Below are 16,490 nucleotides of genomic sequence, written 5' to 3' on the forward strand. Positions count from 1 at the left end.
TTATCTGTGCAGAAAAATTCACAGCACCAGAGGCTTATGTCCAAAAAGGAGAAGTTCTCTGACTTGATTAAAAAAAAAAAAAATGACAGGCCATGGGCCTCTGGCATCTCTCAAGTTTTTGGAGGACATAGCTTTCTTTTAATCCTACTTTCCTAGCTGCATGACCCTATTCCTTTCCTCACTGACTGAGGTACTTGAGAGGTACAGGCTGCCCGAATCACCTAATAAGTCTCTCCTTCTAATATGCAGAATGTCCCTACCCCCCCCCCCCCCCCCCCCCCCCCCCCGCCGCCTTTTCTTTGTATCTTTAAGTTCAGGATTTTAATACGGCCTTAGATGAACAAGTCTCTGTCTGAAATTTATGGTTACTCCTGTTGCTCCTTTCACCTATCAGCATCTAGCTTTTCATACAGGCAGGCTCACAGTTTGTTTGTAAAGACACATTCTTCTCATTCCCTTCATATCTGCCCTCTATCTTGTCCTTTCTTTTCCTTATATATTTTCTTAAATTCTATCTTTATATTTGCTATGGTTATATTTCTGTAGATAATACCCTAAACGGCTGCATACCTCCTTTCCAGCGTTCTAAACTAAACCTGTTATGTATAAACATCGGTAATTTTTATGTGTCATTCACTCCTATCTACCCCAAGGGACCCATTAACAAGAACCTCAGTTACCTCACCTTAAGGGTCATAACACCAACTTAGGAGTTACTGCACAAACCAAAGAGCATAAAACCTTTGCTTTTCATGGCATGGTTTCAGTGTCTAAGTGTCCTCAGATCTGCTGCTAAAAGATTCCTTGGTGAGTTCATTGTCCCTCTAGAGTATAAATTCTTTTGCATTGCACAGTTCCTTCAGCTTGAATGACTCACATACTGGTAGAAAACAATGGAAACCATTTTGAACTTTAATTTCCCAAGATGCTGACTAGCAGGAGGAAGTGAAATATGAATGCGATAGAGAAGTGACTTTAATGTTTTGCCATTGTTTTATTGTTTTAATGAGCAGTACTCCACAGATGTAAAATGATTTGCATAGGACCATAAAGGAAAGAATTGCTCAATGCTGGTGAAGAGTAGCTAATAGTCTAGGTTCCATATCATGTTGATAAAGTCATCATGGGCTTTATTCAGATACAGACAAGTACCTGAGGTGTGACTGAATAGTGAGTCCTGGCAATGAATCCCCACAGCCTCTCTGCCTGCCATGTGCATAGGAACATGGATGCTGATTGTCACTAGGTGGATGTCCTCTGTAGACACTGCTTTGGTGTTTTTACATGGGTGAAGTGGCAAGGAAACCCTGGACTGTCTGCAGAAAATTTTTAAGGAGCTTGGGGAAGTAGAGCAGTAAAGAAAACTTTTACAAAGTAAACTTTTACAGTTACTGCCGCTGTATTTACATTCTTAATAAAGTGGCCTGGCCCTTCACTGAAAGATAATCTAGGGAATAGCTCATTTCAGACTAATAAAACCCAGCTGTCTTGTTTAGCTGAAATCTGAGTTGGTGGTCAAAATGTCCAACTCTAAGGTGGTTATCAGATTCCTTATTTTCACATACATCAAATGATCCCCTGTACCAAAGTGTGATGCAACTTACTCCACCTTACAGGAACTGATTTACAGTAGATTCAATGTGAGTAATCTGACTTCAAGAGTCAAAAGGGCAAAAGCAAATTGGAATGACTGTGAAATATGATTCTCCCTGTTCTCAAATAAGTGTACACACATATATATTTAATCCCCCGAGGTTTACGACATTCACAGAGGAATAAAAGCCCCAGAGATAAGGGTGGGGCAGACATTGGTCCTGTGAGGGTGATATTCATCTGTTTCAGACCATAGCTTCCTTGGAGTGCTGGGATCCAGCATCTTTCCCTTTCCCTACACTTTTGTCCCTCTTGCTCTGCTTGTATAGAGCTAAGAGTAGCTATTAGCTTGATATGCAACATTTTGTAAAGAGAAAGGTAGTTACTGAGCTGTAAATCAAACCTCCCCACCCCCACCATCAAGAACAGGGCTCAGAGAGGGACATGGTTGGCAGCAGCTGTCATTTGCATGCGCAGATATCCCCGGGGCCCTTCCTGGTGGTTCCTGTGTGCCAGTCACCAGCACATGTATCGCCTCTGAGTCACATTGGGTGGAGGGCTTCTGAACTGGCTGGCAAGCACAATTGAAACATACCAACCTGTGTAGGATTTCTTTCATTTTTGTGTACTTGGCTACTCTTATTGATAATAAAAAGAAGCATGGGTAGTTATAACCAAAAGAAAAGTAGGGAGTGTCCTGGTATCAGCATGTCAAAAAGGAGTCTTTAAAAAAACGAAGATTGCCAAAAGTTGGTATAAATTGCTTTAATTAAAATCTTCAAATACAAAACTCACAAGCATTAGAATAAACAAAATTTTTAGAAAAGTTCTAAAAAGAAGCTTCCAGGCAAATAATAACTTTTATGTTATAGTTGCAACTTACATTTTTATAATAATAATATTATTAACTTTATGTTGACTATATGTAAGACTTTCCATCTTACACTCACTTTGCTTCTCTTATGGAACTTAGACAATGTAAACAAACTCAGCCTTCCTCATTTCTGATCTGTTATCCCCTAATACATAACCCTACACAGGATGCATCTGCTCCATGGGTGCACACACTCCTTTAATACACTGAACTCAAGTTTAACCTTTTTAGTGTGCAGGTTTTCATCATAGCTACAAAAGTACATCAGTTTTGAAAGTTGTCTCATTAAAAAAGTTTCCCTGCTCTGTGTTAAACCTCATGTAGCTGGTAGCATCTTTTTAAAGCTTAAAAAGGGAGGTACAGTAGTGTGGGGTTGTTCTTCCCTGCTGTGCTCATAAAGATAAGGCATTGAGAGTGGTGTGGGTTACATACCTTCAAGAAAAGTAGATGCAAATAAATATATGCAGAAGGGCCCAGCTACTGTCCTAGGCTTTTTGTTGCCTTGAGGACCAGCAGCCTGTGTGCCACAGGGAGCTATTGCTGGCACAGCCAACTGCAACAGGGTGTGCATGGGGTAGGCTCAGCTGGGGAGAAAAGCCACCACCAACATGGATTTCTGTCCAAAATCACTGTTTTCCCATTAGGAAGGATGTCAGCCTGACTGTGCACTTCTGTCCCCAGGATGCTCTATAGCAACTGATGTCCTTCGTGGTTGAGGGGTGAGTAGTTTCCTCAGCCTCTTTCCTATCCCATTTCCCCAAGACAGAAGAGACCTGGGTGCATTAGAGAATGTAAAGCAGAGAGAGCTTGAGAGCTTTACCTGTGCATAGGTTCAGGAAAGTCCCTTCCAGGTCAACTGCCTGCAGAGTGGTGCAGGTTGAAGAGTCATGAGCACTCACTGTGCAGCCTCCGGCGCACAGAGGGTTATTGCCAAGGCCTGGTGGGCTCCTCTCTTTTTCATGCAGGGAAGAAGTGTGTGATGGCAGAGGATGACCACCCTACAGGAACAGCCTGCATTTCCTGCGTCAACATTTCCTCCCTTGCCTTAGTAAAGCACAGAGCCATAGCTCCATCTTGTGACTGAACGATCTTAGCTTGAGAAAAATGTGTGTTGTCTCCCCAAATCTAATAGACGCTCTGGTTTCTCTGCAAGGCCTTTGCCCCTGCAAGCACCTGACCTTGGTTTGCTTTGCATGTCCAGACTTTCCACCCCAAGATACCCTCAGCAACCATAACCTCCTCTCAGGCTTCCCCACATAGTGCGAGGTCACAGCTGTACAGCTCAAATAAAAACTCTGCTTCTCCTTTCTGAAGGCAAGCTTTTGAAGAAACTGCTTTAGGAGCTGTTCTTACAGAAGGAGGGAGAGGGGAGGTTGAAGTGTGTGGGTAGGCAGAGCCCTAGGTAGTGTGAGAAGCTCCCTGCATGATGTGGAGAAGGGTTCCATGCTCAAGCACAGTGACAGACTAGATCAAGAGCAAAACCAGCCCCTGCCTGGTCTTGTTCTACCTGGATAATTCTCCTGGAATCTTTCTTGTACCTTACCCAGTGGGACCTTATGTCTTCCCCAGCTAACAGTTGTACTAGTGCTGCAACATTTGCATCCCTTACCAGAATTAAATCCCGTGGTAGAAATTTGAATTTCTAGGATTAGAATTTCCTACTAGGCAAATGCTTTACATTTATCCTGAGTGTGTGTGTTGACCACTTAAATGCAAGCAATAGCTTTGGCATTTTTGATAACATAAAAGCCGTAGGAGAAGGCTGGAAGGCCAAGCAGACTACCGGGACCAAGGGGCTTTTCGATAAGCTCTGGCAGTGTTTCATCATTCAGCATCCTTAGCACATGGCCGTTCAGCTCAATAGACCTGGAGAGGGACAGAGAGACTGTTTGGGCAGCTGTGCTCTGTTTGCCATTGAGTACAAACTGCTCTGGGCCTGAGTGTAAACATTAACTCAGCCCAAAGCCAAACTAAACTTCCCTTGAATGTGTGTGTACACACACACACACACACACAGACATCTGCAGCACTCCCACTACAAGGACTCCTTCAGAGTGGTAGCACAAGCACATTTAAAAGTACATTTCTTTCTCTTCCAGTGAGGTCAACAGCTAAACACGCTTTGAAAAGTACAAATTTAAATTGCTTTTTCTCCTGAAAATATTAATATTCTTTTTTGCCCACAGAACAGATCTTTTCCCTGTGGATGCATTAAAAATGACAACAAAAAGATCCCACATACAGAGTCTGAACATGTTGCTGTTAATCAGGAGCTAGCATTTGGGAAAGCAATATACCTATGCTTCTGCAAAAAAAAAAAAAAAAAACAACAAAAAACAAAACTAAACTTTAGCAGCTGGTCCAGAACACTGACATCTGCTAGGATAAACTTCCAAATTAACATCTAGTAAATGTCCTTATAACTTACCAAGCTTTCAGCAGCCTGAGTTTAGGAGACCTGTTTTAATATAAGTCAGATCTTACAGAAAAAAACCCAGATGAATGAATGGTAACCTCTTCTTTCTCCTTGCAAATTGAATAAGGTGAGGTTTTAAAGACCATCTAAGTCTACTCACAGTCTTTCCACAGGGACTGGAGGAATTGCAACTTACCTGGAAAGAATATTCTCTTTGCCATAAGGAAGTAAAAGGTACTGATCCACGTGCTTGCTCGATAGGTAATCTGGTAGCTCTAAATGTTGGGTGACATTGTAGAGGTTTAAAGCAAACAGTGTCACATCCCCTTCTCTGTACTTTGGGCTGCAAGGCAAGAGAAGGTGATGGGGGGATTGGAATAATGTGTGACCTTGCACTGTCCCAAATGGCATTTGTTGGCCCGGGGGTGGCCACGGGCTCAGTTTCCAGGCTATTTTGCCCTTTCTGGAGGCTTACTTGAGGCTGCTTGTGCAGTGGAGGTAGACACGGAGCTTCCTCTTGTTGGCTCCTGCCAGGCTGACCTGCAGCACCTTGGTACCCACCAGCTTCTTGTAGAGCAGTGAGAGCCAGTAGTCCTGGGAGGCACAAAAATACATGGAAACATTTGTGTACGTGCCAGGTGCTCCACATGGTGCTTAATCTAACCTTGATTTTGAAGCTCATGTCAAGGGGTTTTCCCCATAGCTTTCTGCTTTACCAACTTTTTCACATCTACTTAAATTCACACAAACACCACAGCTAAAAGGGAAGCCATGCCTGTGAGCAGCTGTGTTTAGAAGTTACCTTAAACACATTTTCCCCTTTGTGTGCAACTCTCAGAGCTCTGTCAGGGAGAGATTGTGCTTTCGAAATGCCCTTCTGCAGGGTATGGAGAGCCTCGGGACTGAATGCAGGAGTGTGAGCTGCCCTTCCTGCAGGAAAGCTTGTACCTAAGGCACAGGTGCAACACCGGAAGAAACTCCTAAACTTTAAGCCCTTTAACATTGTACTTTTGAACAAGTATCAGGATTGATTTCTAAATCTGAATCACAAATGTATCCTCTGATACTCCAGGATGATGCCTCATCAGGGCGATGCTCAGTGCAGATTCATTTTTTCCAGGTCTTTCCTGGCTCTCAGAGAGCTTTTACCAGCTCATCTGTTGGTCTTTGAGGTTTTCTTAGGAGGAAAACCATTGTGTTTCTCCTCTGACTCACCACAAGCCCAGGAAATTACTTTTGCTGTCAGCCTTCTTTCTGAATCCCTCTGCAAGGAAGTGGGGCGTTCTGACACTGATGTGCTTCCTCATTTCTGTGCTAACTACAGCTGATGCACCTGGGTTTGGTTTTCCCTGCCTCTGTAGCATTATTTGGCTTGGTTAACATCTGTACTGTCTGTAGGTGAGGAAAAGGGCACGCAGTTTCAGTCCAAATTAAATCTATTTTAATGAGGGAATGAAAAGCCCAAAGTCACAAGCCTGATGATGCCGCCTCTGGCATAAGAAGCAGCTGAGCAAGTAGGATGGAAAATCCCTGTATGCTGGGTTTTCTTTTAGGCTGGCTCTATGACCACCAGTGAAAATCACAATTTGGAAGCAGAAAAATGAGAGGAAAGCTAAAAAAGGATGATGCTGTTCTCTCACCCCAATCTAAGTGCTAGTAGTACAAAGAAATGTGCCATATCTGCAAGAACAATGTATAATTCATATAATGAAGTTTTATCACAGCAAAGTGTATTTCCTAATAAATCAAATGATACTAAATGTATATTTCAATTTAATTATCCTTCAGCCACCACTGTAGGATGGATTTGCTCATGACCTATAACACTTGAGTGTTGACTTCATGGTGGCCTGGTTTTCACATGGAATATTATTGATTTTAATATCTCTTTTCCCTTCTGTTTATAAACTACACATCACTTAGTTGAGGAGTGGTCAAGCTAAAACAGGCTTGACTAGAAAAACCTTGTGAGATCCAGGAGCTTCTATGTACAAACCAGAGCATCGTGTCCCACAAATCAGTTTCTGCTGTGCTGAAGACTGGCTGCACCCCTGCAGTTAGAGTAAATATCTTGTGTACGTACATATATATGTAATAATACATTAACCTGTAGTGGAACACGAGATAACTTTAGGTGCAAGGATACCTGTGACCATCCAAGCAAAAAAAGGTGTTGTTAAAATAGCTGACTTGTCCTTCCACACCGAGAGTTGCCTGTGCAGAGGTACATTCAGGAGGTGTTGTTTACATACCGGCAAAGGCTCAAAGTTGGCATCCACCAGGTGATAGGTCCCTGCCCCGAAGAAAACCTGTCTCATTACCACATCAATTCCCTGCCTGGCTGAAAGCCCAAGTTTGTCCAACCACCTGCCAAAAAATGAGGCAAATATCACACAGATGAAAGTGCTGACCTCAGCAGTACTCTGTTGCCCCTCTCAAACCAGATCGGGAAGCAGGAAAACAAAACTTAGTAAGTGATGCTAACTTCCTTAAAAGCACACAACTAATTTCAAGTCTTGCATTGATTACATTAAAAAATAATTTCAGTCCACCTCTTGAAGTCCAAGTTGGTGGGAACAGTTGCTCCATTCCCCTGTTTGTACGTGCTGGAAACAAGGAGTGACAGCAGGTTCTCCTGAACTGGCCAAGGGTCTGACAGCTGAGAGAAATCATTGCACCAACAAGGTTGCCTGTCATTATCAGACTTTGACTTGCTGGCCCACCAGGCCCTGATAAAAAGTCATCATGTCTTACAGGATGGAAAAAAACTGCTCGCACTCCCTAGGAAGCCTGAGGAAGCCACATTCCTCCTGTGGGGCAGTTCCATTCAGCTGTCAAAATACATATTTTCCCCACATCTGGGACACAGTACTCACATAAAACCAGCAATGTAAGTGTTAGACAATCTGGGAGCTCCTCCTCCATAGGCAGAGCTTGTCTCTCCCAGCCATACCTTCTTGTCCGGCACAGTCTGACCAACAATCTGGCCAGTGTGGCATTAGGAAAGAAGATAAAGAGATGACAGTTAATTTTTTGGCTACTGAAATAAACAAAATTTTGTGTTTTAGCCAGAGGCTTACTTAGGATGTTTAAATTTAAGGGATAACGCTCTGAAATGGGATGTCACAGAAATCTGAATCAGAAGGACTAGAAGTAGATTTACATCCCCCCCTGAAAAAAAGCCAAACTTGCTACCCATGTAAAACAGGACAAACATCACTAAAATCCAGGTCCCATAGTTCTTCTTGTGCTGAGCAGTGCTATATTCTAAGTTATAATGCTGTCAGGATCTCAAAAAAAAAAAAAAAAAGGCATTATGGGGATGGGATGACCATAAATTACATCCCTGAGTAATTACTGTATCAATAAATGAGAATGTTGTAGGTGTGTGATGGTGTGATGTACCTGGCATCATGTTTGCTGCATAGCAAACTGCTGGAACTCATTTATTGTTAGTATCATTAATTTTAATTTTATTTTTTTAATATACAATGTCAGCAGAACTCAAGCTTTGAGTATCCCTGTCTATTGCTAGTAAGAAGTAGTGTTATTTTGGATTCTCTGTTAACCCCCTGCAAACTGAACGTGGGAATGATTGAACAGGACAAGGCACCTCCTGGACTTCATATATGGCTGTGGCAAAGGTGTCCAACACTTCAGGGCTCAAGAAATCCTCCCTTGTTGCACTCTGTCCATTCACATAGTAACTGAAAATCAGGGAAAAAACATAGACAAAATTAGGGAGTAATACCACCAGTGGTACAAAACACCACTGAAAGTATTCAGTTGATTGGTACATTTATCCACAGCATGATTTTTCTGTCCAGTGCTTTTTAATTTTTTCTTTCCAAATGTGTAGGTCTGTCACTGGTATTTAAGGGACTTAAAGATATAATTACATCAGTGGAGTCAGGATATCACAGAAATTTCCACCAGCAGAAGTAATAGGTTTGTTTGCATCTATTTATTAAGAATAAGGAAAACATCACCAAGAGCCAGGTTCTGAAAGTCTTCTGCTGTTGAGGAGTCCGACACTCCTGTGCGATTATTTGCTTTACTCTATCAAGTTATATCCTAAAAATATCAGCTCACAGATCTGTCCATCTGCTGGAATATTTTGGCCACTTGAAGGGAGCTGAAATATGGGCATCCCTATGGTGTGAAGGTTGCCCTCCACCAAGAGCAGAAGAGCTTTTAAATCTTGTTTGTCCAAATAAATTGGAATGCTGGTTTTTGCAGTTCATCCTGCTATCATTCAGTCTGACCAAAAACAGCTGAAGCCTTCCAGCCACAAGAGGAAGCTAAAACCCGATAATCCTAAATGAGTAAACAACAGCCCAGGAAGGGGAAAGGACATGTTTCATGTCTTTCTAGCAGCTCAAAATACATACATAATTGATGTATGTATACATATATATAAAAAATGAGTGTGTACGTATTTTCTCACTGTTGTCTGACTGCTGCATGTCATGTCTTGCTTTTGACTCTGGAAAGAAAACTGCCTTCACATGGTGAAGCAGCAAGCTGTCGGGGGGAAGCTTGTCCACCCCCTTCCGCCCGGCAAGCAACAGCACACTGCTTGCAGCAGAAGCACTCTCGGGTCTCACCCGAGACAGCGCCTAGGGATAAAGCCCCACGCTATTGTGAAGGCAGCTCCCTGCATCGGACGGGGCTCGCAGCAACAGCCAACAGAAAGAAAGAGAGCTGACTCCAGCCGAGGGTGTAATCAGGCTTTCATGGCTCTAATAAATTTCCCCGGTTGGAGTCCCGACCCCAGACATGCAGCAGCTTTTAAGGGGGCAGGGGAAACGGGGGAGGAAACTACCTCTGGACGAATGAGAAACCAGAGGGGAGTGGGATGCAGGGTTTTACATTAGGGACAGACCAACGGGAATACATCGAGGGAGGGGTCCTGGTTCCTGACCCAATCACTCGACGCTCCTGCTAGAAGTTTCTAGAGGGAAGGGAGGGAGTGCCAAGTGACAGACAGGGCACCAGGGAGAGATCAAAGGAAAGATTCATAAGGCTGGGGGGGGAGCAGGGATGACGGCCAGTGGGGAGGAGGGCAGAATGAACCAGGCTTGAACCATTGCAGCTACGGGGGGGAAACAGGACAATCCAACATACAAACTGAGAGGGGAACAGAACAACCTAACACAACACAACAACATGGAAATGACTTTCAAACATGTGGATTTTTTGGCCCTGGGGCCAGTTTACCCCACTATCCCCATGAGCACTTTAAACCTACCAATCAAAGTCACTGCACAGGAGCAAAGGACCAGGTGCCAGGGCTGTTTGCACTGCCTGTGGGATCTGAGGGTGAGTTACCCACGCAGAGCCTGAAATTACTCCGAGAACAAACTCAAGGGAGCAGGAGGAGCTGCTGGCAAATCTCCATGGACAGGGATCAGCCAGACCTACAGGGCTTTTTCTTTATATCAAGTAGACGTAAATAGAGCAAACAAAATTATCATCTTGCACATGTTGCATTCCCTGTGACAAACCCCCACCACTGCTTTTGGGTCTCTACACCAAGTAGACCCTTTGGAGGCTTCAGCATTTCTGTAATATGCTCTCTCAATTCATCTCCTTTCTGAACACAGAACTTTGTGGAGACGCCCCTGAGAAACTGTCAAAAGGGGCATTTCACCCCCCTCTTTTCTGTTGAGATTGATAATTCTGTTCAAATTGGCATTTTTTAAAGATAATGAGGCAATAATCAGAGTGACAGTGGTATCCAAATGGTACTTACTGGTGCCATGTGACAGAGTCGATCACCTTCCCTCCCAATGTCAGGAAGCTGCAACCAGAGGGAATGGTGGATGATGGGGGGTTAGCAGTACCAGTCATAGCCCTCCCACTAGTGCAACGCCATGCACAGCCCTCCCCTCTCCCCACAGCTGGCAGTACTGATGGTGACTGCTTGGGAGCCAGGCTTGCCATGGCTTTTAAGCAGGCTTTGGGCAGCCTAGCTTCTTCAGCAGGTTGCTGGGAGGATGAATTGACCTTTGTATAACATGTGGATGTTTTTCGGGCTAAAAGCCCTTGTTAGAACAACCCTAGGGCCAGTACTCAATGGGAAAATGTGTGGACCACTGATGTACTTCCAGCAACTGAGTTTTACCTGTCTGAGTATTCAGGCCTTGAACTCAAGCATGCAGGTAAGGTTATAATTGTTATCTGATTGTTCAACCCCTGCTTTAAAGCCTCTTCATGCCTCCTGCATATAGGGGCAGACAAGCCACAATTCTCCACACATGCCCCACTCCAGGGAATGCTGCTGGAACCTCACACCCCTACCTCCTCAGCAGTCTCCGTGTGTGCTTTCGGGGCTGCCCAACATCAGGGCCGTAGAGCTTGGCGTGCTGATAGAGGGCATAGTTATTCAGCAGTTGGCGTAAGTGAATAAAATCTCGCCCCAACTGGAAGCCATCAATGTGGATGCCAGATTTCTTCCTGAAGCTGTTGGGCTCTGAGGATGACACATGCACATCAATACCCCACTCTATTTCTGGGGCACAAAACAGGGCAATTCCATTCACATGGAAAGCACCAGTTCCCTAAGACTTCACCTAATCTGGCATAGTGTGGGTGAGATATTTGAAGGTGAGTATGAAACCAAAAGCTTGGGGGATACTGTGTGCTGCTCTCCAGGACTCTGTCCCAGCCATAGGTGACATCCTGCACCTTGTGGGGGATCGTTCATCCCATCGCAAAGCCCTGATAGGACCAGCAAAATCATCTCAATTTGCTCATTCATTTTGCCTTCTTGTAAAATCCCTCTGCAAATTAAGACCTTAATGTCTCTTTATAAAACATCACCTTGCCTTGATGTGCCATCATCCAAAATATCCAAAGTTACTAGCCCATACCCTCCGATGGTACTTTTCTAGGTGATGACTGGTCTGGCCAACAAGCACTTACCATTCCCAAGTTCCCAGGAGATGTTGTACCTCTGGGAAGCACAGTAGTCCAGCAGTGCCTGGGCATTTGAGCTGTCCCACTGGAAGCCACCTTTCCGCAGCAAAGCATTGAGTCCAAAGATCAGGTGAAACCCTGAGCAGTTTGCAAAGTTGTAGAGAATACCCAGTGTATTTTCTGCACAGAGGGGAAAGGAGGGGTATTTATCTCAGGGTTAGAGCATGCTAGTTGAGCTCTGGCCAAGCAACAATCTTTACTGCCTGTATTTATTTGGCCTGATGTTGCAGATGTGCCAAACTTTCCCAGCCAGACAGAAGAGGTCAGGCCTCACTACACATCTTGCAAGCTTTGAGAACCTCCCAATCCCTGCAGCTGAATACTATTAAATGTGGGATGGCAAACAGTAGAAAAAGAGTTCTCTGAATATTTTTTAAAGTGGGTGAAATCTTTCTTTTTCAGTGGTTTCAGCTCCTAATCACCTATGGCCCTTTTACTGTGGGGCAGAGAATTGCATCCCCCTGTTTCTTACTTGTAATAGTGGTGTTTTTGTGCTTTTTCCGGTTCTGTTCAGCAAGAATCAGCTTTTCCTGGCTGGGCCATTGGGCCAGCAACACCTTCTCAATTGCAGCAAGTGCAGGCCTTGAGCCACAAGCCTCTGTAGGGTAGAAGGTTGATAGGAATTAACTCCTCACCTCCACAGCCAGCAAGTCCTTGTTCCAGTGAGCTGACAAAGCATAGGCTGCGATGCTTGAGGAGCAGGTAAGCCAACCTGGCATGCAATGGTGTAGCAGGAATCATGACCCATCTTGCTGAGGGCAAGAACAGGGCAATGCTTCCTGCACTGGCCATGTCATGCTGGGGAAAGTGCTGACTTCCCCACATGGCTCACAGGCAAGAGCCATAAGACACATTTCCTTCAAAGCTTATGTTTTTTCTTGGCATGCAAACCAGGAACAGGCCATAACCAGAGAAGAAGGCATGAGTCAGAGTCACAGGAAGTAGCTACTTAGCAAAGTGCTATGAGGGAAAAGTACCACTTGACTTCAAAACTGAGCATCACTGGTGGTGCAGTAATGTAGGATTGCACAATTGTGCTATGTGCCACAGGAATATACAGGATTTTTTTTTTTAATCTGAAACACCTCTTGATGCTTTTGCTAAGTTCAAAGAGAAAATACCAAGCTCAAGCAGTTGACATGGGTTCATCAGTATCAAAGCAGCAGGAGGGCAAGGCTGCACCCCTAGCCAAGCTCTCTGGTTTTGGGAGAGAGGTTGAACACTCTGTTCTCCTCAGGTTATTTCTTCCATCTATTCCTTAATTTTCATTATGAAGCCACATCTTCTGAACTTGACCATCTCCCTGACAGTGAGGGAAGTCCCCAGATTGCTGCAGGGAGCAGAGGGCAGCAAAGGGAGAGTCTCAGGAGATGCCAGAGAGGATACAAGTTCCCCTACATTCTTTCTCAATTTCCCACAGCTGGCACAGCTCTTCCCACAAACCATGCTGAAAGTCCACAGGTCTCCTCTCCATGAATGATAGCAATACTGAGACTGTGGAGGGCCCACGGTGCTGCTGCTGTGCCCTTGCAGCATCCTCAGGCTGTGTCAAAGACCCTCCAAAACCTAGGATGGTTTCAAGTCTAGCAAGTTGATACCCACTTTACCTTGCTGTGCCTGAAATTCCCAGAGTAATTTTTCTTCTGAAGTTGAATCCTTGTTGGGATCAAAGATAAGAAAGTCTGTCTCAGTGCCACCAAACCTCAGGAAACCTGGGGACAAGGCCATTGCCAGGGTACGCAGCTTGGAATTGCTGAGGAGGGAATGCCAAGAAATAGAAAACCACTATATTTATGCAGATTGGTAGAGGGTAAACATGGCAAGCACTTTGAGGAACATGCTGCAGTAGGTGGCCTGAGGCTACCCAGTAGCCTCAAGGAATTCCTAGTGGCTTACTGGGATCTGCATTCCAGCCCTCTGCACTATACAAGACAGATGATGATGGCCAAGTGAGCCAGGAGAGGGTCTAATGGGCAACAAGGGGAGAACATTCCTGAGGGAACATCAGCAGGGAGCCAAATGCTGGGGGCAAAGTAAGGCAAAACTTTAAAACAAGATTGTTTTTTTTCATCCTAAACATCCTCCTCCCCTAGATTTTTTGGTTTTGTTTGTGCAACACCAACATAAATGTCCTATGAGAATTTGAGCACAAAACTGACTTTACATCATCAGCCCCAGCTTTCATCACAACTGCCAAAGCAATTGCCTTTGTACCAAAAGGAGATTAAGAGTCCCTGCTGGGACAGGTGTTAACTCTATCAAAACAGGTGTACAAAAGAACATAACTGTGACTTGCTCACATCCCATACAGGATGTGCAGCACCTCACATCCCATGCAGGATGTGCAGCACCGACAGCCAGCCTTCTCTGGGGGAAGCCACAAGGCTTTGGAGGGCTCTGGGCATGTTAGTTGCTATCTGCTCCGTGGTGACAGCAGATTAGAGGCCACCAAGTACTTCCTACTCCTCATGGTGGCAGAGCTGGCCTCAGGCTGAACCCCAAGGTGTGAAGATGGGGCTGGGTATTGGAGATCTGAGCACTTTCCAGTAAAGCTGGACACCTTTCTCACCAGCTCAGTGAAGACAAAAACGTGCGTGTAGTGGGAAAGCAGGACTGAAGGATCCGCACGTTTTTTGAACACTTTCATGGATGGTGATCCCACCATCTGCTTCCCTGCGCAGCCTGTTCCAATGCATCTCAGTGAAGAAATTTTTCTTAATATCCAATATGAAGCCCCCCTTTTACAACCTGAGGCCGTTTCCTCTCGTCCAGTCAGTTGTTAGCTGGAAGAGACTGACCCACACCTCACTACAGCCTCCTTTCCGGTGCTTGCGGAGGGCGATAAGGACGCCCTGAAGCCTCCATTTCTCGAGGGCAAACAACCGCAATTCCGTCCGTTTCCTTCTCCTTTTTTTTTTTTTTTTTTTTTTTTTTCTTTTTTTTTTTTTTTAAGCAGCTCCTCTACCAGGCTTATTCCTGAGCTGAGCTTTCCCTTCATGCCCCCATGCCAGCCGCTCCTTCTCCGAGCACAGACGTGCCGGCGCGGCTCGCGCCTGGGGAAGGTACCGCCTTCTGCCCCGGGAGGACGGAATTAGTGAACCCCGAAGCAGACGGGATCCAGCAGCCTCTCCCCGACCCCATTTCTAGGGGTGAGGGACTCCCCGTTCCACCCAGCTCGCTCCGCAGCGCGTTTGCCGGGATGTCCCGCTCCTCCCCCTGAAGACTCTTTCTCCTTTGCCCAGTTGGGCGAGAGGCGGCTCACCTGAGCAAGAGGACATAGCGCGGGTCCCGGGCGAGGCTGGCATCCAGGGTGAGGGAGAGGAAAGCCGGACTCACCTCCCCTCGGGGGCTGTCCCGGAGCCCCAGCCGCAGCATCGCCGCCCGGTGCCCCTCGGCCAATGCCGGCAGCAGCAGCAGGAAAGGCAGCAGCGGCAGCAGCATCCTCCGCTCCTGGCCCGCCGCGCCGGCGCCGCCGGCACCACCCCCGAGGAGCTCGGAGGGAGGGCCCGGAGCTGCAGCGCTCCGCTCCCCGCCGGGGAGGACCGCGCTGGCGTGAGCAGGACCTTCCTCACCCTCTTTAGGAGCTCCAACAGCATCTTCGAGCCTCAAATCAGCAGCAAGACACCCTACACCCGGCGTTGCCCAAACGCCTCAACCATTACAAAATGAACTCGTGTTTACAGCTGGTTCCTTTCCTGCTCACACCTTCGCAGCCTTGCTGCTGGAGCCGCCTCCTCCAACATCCCGCCCTGCCCGGGCGGCCCTGAGCATTTCCGTGTACAACCAGCGGGCTGGAAAATGTCTACAGGACTGAACGTTGTCTCTCCAGGGCTGGGATGTCAGCCTGGCACCCCGTCTGCGGCCTTCACTGCGGGAAACCGACTCCCAGCAGCACACAGGCCTGTCAGGCTGAAACCTGACTGTTGCAGCAGTCCATACTGTTGGAATAAGTGTTTGTCCTAATTGCAGAGGTATGAAACTTGGAATTACTATTACAAAAAGGTTTCAGGCAGGCTCTGGGTCTGCCCTCTAGGTGCTCCCTGCAGAATCCAGTCTGTACCGAAACTCCTTCTTTGGCAGCAGCTGACCTTGCTGGGGAGGCCTGTCAGAGAAGAGCCAGCTGCAGCCATGGAGCAGGTATGGCTTAGTGTCTGTCATGGAATGGCTTGGGTTGTTCCAAACCCTACACCATGGGCAGGGATGCCTCCCACTAGACCAGGTTGCTCTAAGCCCCATCCAGCCTGGCCTTGAACACTTCCAGGAATGGGGTATACACAACTTCTCTAGGCAGCCTTTGCCGGTGCTTCACCACCCTCACAGTAAAGAATTTCTTTGTAACATTCAGCCTAAACGGACCCTCCTTCAGCTTAAGGCCATTCCTCTCTTGTCCTAGCATTCCATGCCCTTGTAAAAAGTCCTTCTCCAGCTCTCTTGTCATCCCTTCAGGTACTGGAAATTGCCTGGAGCCTTCTTCTCTCCAGGCTGAACAACCCCAACTATCTCAGCTTCTCTTCAAAGGAGAGTTGTCCCAGCCCCCTGATCACCTTTGTGGCTTCCTAACAGGTCCAAATTCTTCTTGTTTTGGGGGGCCCAGGGCTGGATGCAGTATCAGAGATGGAGTCTGGA

The 16,490-nt window shown here is 46.1% G+C and overlaps 1 protein-coding gene across 2 annotated transcripts; it reads right to left on the reverse strand.

The window, feature by feature from the left end:
* Positions 1-2,343: 2,343 nt before the first annotated feature.
* Positions 2,344-15,597, reverse strand: HPSE (heparanase). Of its 2 annotated transcripts, XM_059843904.1 has the most exons (12): positions 15,127-15,595; positions 13,472-13,617; positions 12,337-12,462; positions 11,811-11,984; positions 11,187-11,358; positions 10,639-10,686; positions 8,497-8,590; positions 7,760-7,866; positions 7,136-7,250; positions 5,359-5,477; positions 5,080-5,226; positions 2,344-4,333 (listed from the first exon to the last, which is right to left on the reverse strand). In XM_059843904.1, exons 1-12 carry the CDS (start codon positions 15,303-15,305, stop codon positions 4,174-4,176), a joined length of 1,587 nt encoding a protein of 528 aa, XP_059699887.1. In that variant the 5' UTR covers positions 15,306-15,595; the 3' UTR covers positions 2,344-4,173. The 2 variants fall into 2 exon arrangements, with proteins under 2 accessions (XP_059699887.1, XP_059699888.1); XM_059843905.1 differs by lacking the exon at positions 12,337-12,462 and having other exon boundaries at positions 15,127-15,597.
* Positions 15,598-16,490: the final 893 nt, after the last annotated feature.

Source organism: Haemorhous mexicanus, chromosome 4 (genome assembly GCF_027477595.1).
Source record: "Haemorhous mexicanus isolate bHaeMex1 chromosome 4, bHaeMex1.pri, whole genome shotgun sequence".
Taxonomy (NCBI): Eukaryota; Metazoa; Chordata; class Aves; order Passeriformes; family Fringillidae; genus Haemorhous; species Haemorhous mexicanus.